Below are 9,451 nucleotides of genomic sequence, written 5' to 3'. Positions count from 1 at the left end.
CGAGAGGCTCGGGCACGCGGCACTTTGGGTGGCCGCCGGCAGGCAGGCGGTGAGGAAGAGGCTGCTAGAGAACAGTGACCAAATGAGCGTCCCTTTAACTCTTGGCAGGAGCAGACTGAGCTTGCAGTTCCCAGGCCCGAATCTGCCCCTTTGTGCCTCTGGGCAGAGCGCCCCCTAGCGTGGACAGGGTGGCGGTGGGGACACATGGCAGCAGGACCACCAGCCTAGGACTCAGCCCCTTCCTGGTGGCAGCCGCTGGCTCCTCTTTGTACTTGCTGTGTGTTGTACTTGCAAGACGTTGTTTGAGAAAGTTCATAGCTGAGAGTGTGAGTTCTGGTATTACTGCCCTCCAGGGTTTTTGTCACAGTTGCAAGTACCTTTTTCACTGAAACCCTGACCAAGCTAGGCTGGCTAAGCATCCTAACTAACTTCGGGTGGCTTCAGGCGCCCTGCTGACCAACCAGCCAGGCGAGACGCGCCAGCTGGGTCCCGAGGCCCTCACGCTGCTTCTCTGAGTCGTTCTTGAACCAGACTCGATGTGCCTCTGCCCAGCCCTACTTCGGTTTGTCAAGCGCCCTCTTGAACGGTACCTTCCTTTGGCACTTGGGCTAGCCATTTGTCTTCCGGCTGCTCAGGGCTCTCGTCCAGGACCCTGCTTTAGCCAGTGGAGGGGCCAGGCCCAGACGCCGCTCCTCCCGGCATTTGGCCTGCACAGCCACCGAGAGACTGTTTACCTCCCAGAATGTTTGGGCTTGAAGTTCTATTAAAGTGAAGTTATTTGAAAGAGAAAAAGATCCTCATCATTTCCAAGGATGACAATTACGGTGCCTTTTCCTTTCTTTTTACATCTTTCTGTCCCCTAAGGTAAAAATTTTCAGCATTAAAGAGATCATTTCAAGTATATGTACATGGCTGTAGTTGTCAAGTACATGGCATGCTGGCAGAGAAACGCTCCGTTAACTAAGCCCAGGACTTCTCTTTGACAAGAGCATTGAGCGGTGGTGCTGCCTCTGAGGGCCACCGCCACAGCCCCTGCGGGCGGCTCCGTGCAGTGCTGTAGTGTCTGCCGCTGAACCGTGAGGGAGCCAGCTGAGGTCTGAGAGGTTTCTTACCAGTGGTTCTTACCCAGGGTTCCTGGACCAGCAGCATCCGCCTCCCCTGGAACCTGCTAAAATAAAGACTAGGGGCGGGCCCCTGGAGCTGGCTGTACAGTACCCCAGGTGCCCTGGGCGCAAGCTGAGCTTGGAGAACTGCTGGGTTTGGCCACCCTGGAGTCGTCATGTGTGGGTTTTCTGTCAGATGCCTAGCTTGGTGAGGTTTTAAATTTAGTCTTATTTTTCTATAAAATGATTGCTAGACGGTCATTAAGCTTGAGAAGCACACCGCTGTGGCTGTGTGGCCCAGGCCGAGCTGACCAGTGAAACAGTTGGTGGTTAGGGTTTGCAAGATCTCTATCTTTCTGATGGCATGAAGAGTTTACTTAGGCCTGACTGTTTTAAAACACCATAATGAATGTATAACTAATTTATGTTAAAGTAGGAACTGTGTTACGGGGAGTGATTTTGGCTTGGTTGCCTTTACCCCACCCACTCCAGCTATCCATTGTCAGGTTCGTCCTTAACCCTGCTGTTGGCTCAGAGCCTTTACATTTCTGTATTGAATTTTTGTAAGTTAGTTGCCATAATCCCACAGAATTAGGTCTTTTCAAAACTGAAACTCCAGCCTCGGGTCCAGTCCATGATTCAGCTCTTCTAAACGCTCTGGACGGCCAGCGTTCCAAGATCGTGTTCAAGCCCTCGACCATGTCCACTGCCCTTTCCTTATTAAACAAGTTGCAAGCAAAACAGTGTCACTGCCTGCCTAGCACCTGCTCCGCGGGCCTCGGCTTTCGAGCTGCCTTCACGTGCAGGACGGGGGACAGAGTGTGGAGGCTTCAGCCGGCACTTCTGTGAAACCAGTTTCCCTCCGGACTTCGTTAGGCAGGACACCCCGTGCCAGCCCTGGTTCCCTGAAAGGCCCCCAGAGAAAGGGCACCCTGCATGGCGCCCCCAGGCTGCAAAGGGCTGTCAGCAGGCCCAGGCTGGCTCGATGGTCGGCACTGTGGTGTAGACCGCACTTACACCAAACCCCGAAGCACAGGCGGGTAGCCGCCAGTGTGGTCCTCAAATAACGTCATTCTGTATAACGGTAAGATGCTGTAGGAACCCAGCTCCCGTCTGTATCCGTGAGCCTATGGTCAATGGGTTTCATTCCACGTGAGTTCCCTTGAAGTTGCAGAACCTGTGGACACGTTGAGGACACTGTATGTAGTTCAGTGTTTTCCCTTGAAAGGTGACTCGGTGGTTCCCCGCGTGTAAGCTACCCCGTCTCGGTTAGGGCCTCAGCAGTGGAGGGGCTGCACACCCACAGGAGTTATTTGAAAATGACTCTTCCTGTGCAGCTGAGCCCCAGGGGCGGGGTGCCCTCACAGCTCGTGTGGAAAGGGGGGCCGACTCCCCGGCCGTTTCCTGGGTGTGAGGTGGGCCGCCTTACTTCTGGGGTATGTCTTTGACCAAGTAATTTAAAGGAAAGGAGAAAAATGTTCTGAAATTGTATAAACTGAAATTTTATTTTATTTTATTTTATTTTTGGTACATGCCCCTAGTGGGAACCGAACCCGGGACTCTGTTCCCCAGACCGACGCTCCAACCACTGAACCAAACCGGCCAGGACTAAACTGAAATTTTAATAATGGGAATATTACATCTTTCAAAATTATAAGCAAAGTAAAATGACCTCCCTGTATTTCTTATGTAGTAATGGGTTTAACAGTATTGACTTTCAATCCTAGAAGCACCCCTGAGAAGCAAAGGCACTGGGGGTGACTTTTTGTTTACAACAGATATGGCGGGTCCTATGGCAAGTCATGGGCCAGCTTCTGCAGACTGTCCTTGCCGCAGCTCCTGAGTGTTGGCGGTCCCCAGCAGTCCTGAGGCAGACACGTCCACCCCGAGCAGGCCAGGAGCAGGCCAGTCCCACGCCAGCCTGCGGTGCACGAGACGGAAGCTACCAAGTGACTGCGTGTACGTGGCAAGTACACAACCCCCTGATTTGAGCAGAACTGGAAGCGAATGCACGCTTTCCTTAGGCTCTCCACCGAGGTAACAAAAAGTTATCCGAAAGTAAGAAACTAATAAACATTCGGGATTTAATCCTCTTAAATAAAATTTAAAAACTAAACATTAATATTTCACTTTTACCAAGCATGCAGTCCTCAGATTTTGAAAAAGACCATCTTACTGGGGAGCACAGCTTCAGGTTATCAGGACCTAGCTGAATGTAAGATTCAAACATTCCCATAAAATAGGTGAACAAAACAGGGCAAAAGGAACTGGTTTTTGTCAGATTTTGTTATTGGCAAAATAGGGTGAGAGCCGTTAGGGTAGGGCCGTTAGGGTACGTGTGCTCTTTCACACCGCCAAGGACAGCCGCAGGCCCATCATGCTTAGCAGCTAGATGGTAATCCCAGCCGAACTCGCCTGTGTTCACCAAGGACACTTTTGAGCAAGAACAAAGGTTCAAGTCCTGCCTTCCCATCACTGAGCGAAGTGCAGAGGGCTGAGGACCCCCGAGCTCGCGCTAGTGAGAAGCACAAGGCGCACAGGGCAGCCCGCACGGCCCACAGCCAGACAGCACGGTTCCCGAAGACCTTTTATTCATTGAGAATACGTCGGAGTCATCAGACTTTGGGCAGATGTAGCGTTATTCATGATAGTCTAGGGCCCAGTGGTGTCCCATTGGCCTGTTCTGTAAGCATGTGAAATATTAAATGTGTATTGAGAATCAACAAACAGGCTCCCAAATTAGAGTCCAGTAACGCAGCTGTGCAGCCGGCCTAATTTTCTGTGGCCGCTGGTTACTAAAGCTTTCCAACGAGGTTTGGGGAAGGTAGGCGTATTCATAGATGAGATTAGATGAACCAGCCTCGTAAGTGACAGCAATGGCCACCCAAACCCACCCAAGCCCCAAGGGAAGCTACGCTTCCTTCACCACCCCCACCAGGGCAGGCCGCAGGGTGCGCCCGTGCAGCTTGTAGCCCACTTTGCTAACCAGCGCCACTGTGCCCGGCTCCTTGCCCTCCACCGGTGTGTGGAACAAGGCCTCGTGCTCGTAGGGGTCGAACTTGGCTCCCACAGGGTCCAGCCTGAGTAGCCCATGCTTTGTGAACACCTTCTGGATCTGGACCTCGGTCATAACGAGCCCCTCGTACAGGCTCTTCAGGTGAGGGTTGTCATCTGTAACCTCTTCTTTGGGAACACACTGTGTCGCCTTCTCCAAAATGTCCGCTACCTCTACCAAGTCCTTGCAGAAGCTCTGGATGCCTAGACAAAGTCAGAGAAGAGCATCTGTGCCCATTCATAGCAACTGGTGGACAGTTCAAAACTCAACTTCAATGGCTTGACTGAAAAACCCAAACACCTTTTCTGGGTTTAGACCAGAGCTAATTAGGTATGAAGACTAGCAGCTGAAAATGTGCAGGACCACCTCGTCACCAGCCCACGTAACCTCCTGGGCCTGGTAGTCACCTCGGGGAAGCAGGGAGCTACACACCCCTGGCCGGTACCTAGCTGCTGTGTGATCTTGGTCAGCCTCTCTGGGTCTCAGACCCTCCCATTATAAAGAGGGATGACAACAGTGCCTGCCAGTGGAGCTGGGAGGACAGGCCATACTTGCGGGCCCCGGGACACTCGGTATTCACTACATGTTAGCAACTACTAGACGCCACGGGGTAAAAGTTACCAAGACTCATCTAACAGAAGACAGTATCAGAAAAACCACTCAAAATTCAAGGCAGTATATTACATGATTTCTGTGGTTTTAGAAAACATGGTTCAGATGCCGACCGGAAGTCGGGGTGATGAGAGCACCCAAACCGGCCCCTAAGTGCTGCGCTCACTCCGTTGGCCCGAGGCTCCTCACCCGGAGCACGGGAAGGGCACCTTGCTGGCACTGCCCCGAGGCCTCAACGGCAGCCCCGTTTCAGTGAGCACACAGATGGCGTGGGGGCGCCGGGGCCATTACTAGCTTTCTGATGAGTGGCAAGTCATGTAAGCCTCAATGATCTCAACTGTGAAGTGGAAAAGACAATGACAGGTGTCCAAAGGTGACACTGCAGACAGCACTTGAGCCCTGACGTGTTGCCGAGTTCCTGCTGGTAATGCTGAGGAGACGCAGCAGAGGGGCCGACGGCCAGGGCAGGCTCACTGCAGTCTCCACGGGGAGAGCACGCGCCTTCCCTACTGAAGGGACATGCCCCCGATTCTAACTGCCAGTCACACCTCTGATTTCTCTCCTTGGAATGGAGGCGGGGTGGACCAGCAGGCCCCCTCGCTGGCTGATCTTGATGTTTGAACACGTGCACCCACCCCCCTCCCGCACCCATCTTTCCCAGATCAAGGTCATGCAATGTTAAAGGTACCGTATAGTTTCGCCTCCTCCACCAACTTTTGGGTCCTCTGCCGCAAGTTCTCGGTGTCTGCCAAAGCTCGCTTATATTTTTCCTAAAAGAAGGAAACTCACGTGAATAAAGCAGGAACAAATTCACAGGGAAACAAATCTGACATAAAGTCCAAGTCCAACCGCAAACATCTCCTATAGTGTTGGAGACTTGACTACACACAGTGCAGCTAACACAGAAGTGACTTACACCCGTGCCACCGTTTCCCATGAGCGAGGAGTAATATGGCAAGGTGACAGACACTTAGGTAGCCCCATGGCCCTTCTTACTCGGGACAGCTGTGGAAAGAAGCAAAAACTATTTTCTTGGGGTCCTGATGGCCTCATCATCCCTCAAGGAATGACCATTCACTTCCTTAGCAGAGTTTCCAACTGAAGGGAACCCTAGCACCCTTGCTGGGGGCTGACCCGCTTTGGTCCCCAGCCTGGGGGTTTAGGAGAACCACAGCCCCCAGCCCATGGAAAAGAACCTTGGGTATTTTCACCACTGCCTAGACGGGGCTCAGTTCCAACATTTCTTGTGATAATCATCTGAATTACCGGATCGTCCTCATTTCTCATCACTTTACTGTAATCCCACAGTTTTTCCTGAGCATTTCAATTTTTTAATGTGTGCTAGATGACCCTGGGGTGGGGGTGGGCACCACACCCCCGTTTCCTGACTTCACTCAGGCAATTCCTGCACAGTGGTCAAGAACAAGGTCTCCAAAGCTCAAACTCTGGCTCTGGCACTTGGCAGCTAGGTAGCCTTGGAAGTCTACGTAACCTTTCTGTGCCTCAGTCTCCCCGTCTGTAAACAGGACATCAGCAGCTAACTCAGGGTGGTTCTGAGGACTGAGGGACATGAAGACGCTAGCACAGTGTCAGCACGTTCGATGCTGCTGTTCCTGAACCAAGAACCGGCTCCACCACCTGTGCTTTTCCCGTGGGCGCCGATCCACACTGACTAGCTCATTAACTCCCACCTCCCAGCCGTGCCCTCCCCTCAGACCCAGCTTGAACCGCCGTACTGGTATTCCTCGTTTGTAAAGACCATTTTAAGTCTTAATTCAATACAATCATGGAGCATGTAAAGATGAGTCTCACAGCAGACCAGAGCCACACAGGACTTGGGTTCTAGTCCCGTCTTTATCAGTGACTTGCCGCAGGACCCAGCCGTAGTCCCTGGACAAACGAACTCGTCTGGCTTCAGGCCACAAGAGCCTGTTGGTCTCACCATAGTGTCCTTCAGCTGCTCTTCTAACTTGATCTTCTCCTCCACAAGCATCTTCTCCGCAGAGGGAGCATCTGTCTTCTGTTCGTTCTGACCCGCGTCCTCTTCCAAGTTCTGGCCGCTGTTCTTCTGCTTTGCAGCTGTGCACAGCAGCCGAGGGGCGGGCCTGTAACACAAGGCACAGGTGTAATTTTTGAAATCTGAAATAATTTAAGACTATTTGCTACTGACTTATTGGGAGAGTAAGGATTTATCTTGCTTCTAATATAGGCCAATCATACATGATGTTCAGAAACTATTTATTAAAAAAACCTTCTGTAATACAAGCCTAAACTAGCATGTCGTGTACCAAGGATGTGGCTAGCCCCCTCTTCTCTTCATTCTGAGTGTTGATCCTCCAGGCCCCACCAGGTACTGATGGAGTAGCTATTATTAGAGGAGAGGCCCAGAGCTGATGCTGATCACAAAGATGAACAGGGCAGAAATCCTGCCACAGGTACTAACTGTCATGCAAAGAAGGCATCTATACACAAAGAACTGTAATATGGGGTTTAAAAGTAACAAAAGAGGGAGGAGGCTTTTTGGGAGGCTCAGCAGAGGAGAATATGTCTAGCTTTGGAGAATGGAAAATGGAAGGCTTTGTGTAGTAGGGCTTTGAAGGACAGGTACCAGTTACACAGAAGGCCCTGGCCAGGTGGCTCAGTTGGTTGGAGCGCCATCTGTACACTGAAAGGTGGTGGGTTTGATCCCTGGTCAGGGCACATACGGGAGACAGCCAATCGATGTGTCTCTCACATCGATGTTTCTCCCCCCCCCCCGCCCCCACCTCTCTAAAATTAAAAAAAGAAAAGAAAAGAGTTACACATAAGGAATCTGAGTGGACATGACAAACCCCCTAACGGAAGAGGAAACGCTGGGACAAGGCATGGAGGTAGGAGAGTATGGGGAATGTACAGGGGAAACACAAAACTCTAAAACTAATCCTGGAAGTAGAAGTGACTTAATATATTATCCAGTCTGATCCCCACATCCAAAAGGTTAAATAATAAGCCCAAGGTCACAAAGCCATGAACAAATGATAAAATAGTTTTTAAACCCAGATTTCTTCATCACGACCAGTGGAGCTTTCTTAATTATGCTACAGTCCAATCTGAAAATAGACGACATTCCATTTTCTTCCCAGAACGGAGAACACTGCCTCAGCACGCAGGGCAGCAAGGCGCAGTGAGCTGGAAACAGAATGCTCAGCAGTAAAGAAATGGTGGGATGAACTTTTGCTTCCACGACCTGGAATACTGTGCAAGAAATGCAACCCCAAACATGCCCCCATCTGTGCAAAAACAAAGCAGAAATCCCGTGTCTGTGGTCTCGGGCAGACGGGCACGAAGGCTCCATCAGCCGGCTACGCCAGGGTGGAGCGCAGTCACCTTTTTACTGTAACTTGGTGTTTGCGACTTAAAAACAGCGGGTGGTCGAAACCAGAGCGTGCTGTCGTGAAACCTGTTTACTTTCTCGTTCTGTCTTCTGGGTGCGACAGTCCCAGCCCTTCGGCTCACTGCTCCCCGCGCCCCGTCTCAGAGCTCAGTTGCCCCAAGAGCTCTAACTGCGGTTCAGCTCTGACTCCCCGACTTGAGCCTCTTTTCACCGACAGAAACCAGTGCTGACTGGTCACGTCTTCCTGCAACCGATTCCAGACACCCGGCCACCGACTGCCTGAGCAGAAAGCCTCTGCTCGGGTGGGTCCCTGCTCCTGGGTCCCCGTGTTTGTTTACACAGTGTACGGGGCAGCAGTCAGGCCCTCACGCTCTTCCCCCCTCGGTAGTCGTGAGCGGCCCGCCGGGCCCCCCGCGCACGCCAGCGAGCTCCGCAGGAGCCGACCAGGGCGCGCCGCCCAGCCCCGGGGCCGGCGCCCGGAGTCACCGCTCCTCTCCCCGCGGCGGGCAGGGCCCGCGGCGCCGGTGACCTCGGACTCGGGAAAGGGCGGGGGAGAGGAGCTCGGGCCGAGCGGAAAACGCCCGTGGACCGCTGACCCGAACTTGGTTCCGCCGAACTCTCCGCCCGGAGGGACCCGGCCTCGCGCTGCCCGGGCGCGCGCCTGGCTCTGCTGGCGGCCGGCCCGCGGCTCCGCGGCTCCGCGGCTCCGAGGCTGCGGCCGCCTGTGCCCGGGCGCGCGCACGTGGGGCTGTCCACTGGCCGGGAGACACGCGTGCGGGGTCAGCGCGGGCCTCGGGCGCACGGGGCACACGGGGCGCACCGTCCGCTCCACTCCAGCCCCGCGCGGGCGTCCGCGGCCCACGACGCCCCGTTCCCGGCTCCAGGCAGGGGCCCTGACGACAGCGCCCTTCCGCCGAGGGCAGCCGGGCGCCCCTTACCTCAGAGACAACGCCAAAGCTGGGAGGCTGCGCCGCACCAACCTCACGCACCGAGCCGCCATGACGACCACCCGCGCCGGCACTGCGCACGTACCGGGCATGCGCAGAGGCTGCAGGCCCGCCTCCTCCGGGGCCAGGCCGCTCGCGCAGACTCTGCGCCTGCTACTTCCTTTCAGCCAATCGTCGATCGCATTTCTTCTGATGGACGGACAATGGCCGCCAATAACCGTGGGTCACGGTGGGTGGGCGGGGTCGAGGTCGTCCGGAGCTGCAGGAGGTGAGAAGGGGAAAGTTGAAGAAAACAGTGGGAGGAGACGCTCCGTGGGCGGGGCGTAGTCAAGGTTAAAGCCAATGGGGAGGTAGCATGGGG

At 53.9% G+C, this 9,451-nt stretch overlaps 1 protein-coding gene across 1 annotated transcript; it reads right to left on the bottom strand.

Annotated features, from left to right (window-relative positions):
• Positions 1-2,650: 2,650 nt before the first annotated feature.
• Positions 2,651-9,182, bottom strand: GRPEL1 (GrpE like 1, mitochondrial). The gene is made up of 4 exons (XM_036246323.1): positions 9,082-9,182; positions 6,713-6,875; positions 5,459-5,540; positions 2,651-4,361 (listed from the first exon to the last, which is right to left on the bottom strand). The coding sequence occupies exons 1-4, from the start codon at positions 9,180-9,182 to the stop codon at positions 4,015-4,017; spliced, it is 693 nt and encodes a 230-aa protein (XP_036102216.1). The 3' UTR covers positions 2,651-4,014.
• Between the last annotated feature and the right edge of the window lie 269 nt (positions 9,183-9,451).

The sequence above is a fragment of the Molossus molossus genome, unplaced genomic scaffold (assembly GCF_014108415.1).
Source record: "Molossus molossus isolate mMolMol1 unplaced genomic scaffold, mMolMol1.p scaffold_m16_p_1, whole genome shotgun sequence".
Classification (NCBI taxonomy): Eukaryota; Metazoa; Chordata; class Mammalia; order Chiroptera; family Molossidae; genus Molossus; species Molossus molossus.
Note: the sequence above shows the minus strand (reverse complement) of the source record. Positions and strands in the feature narration are given on the sequence as shown.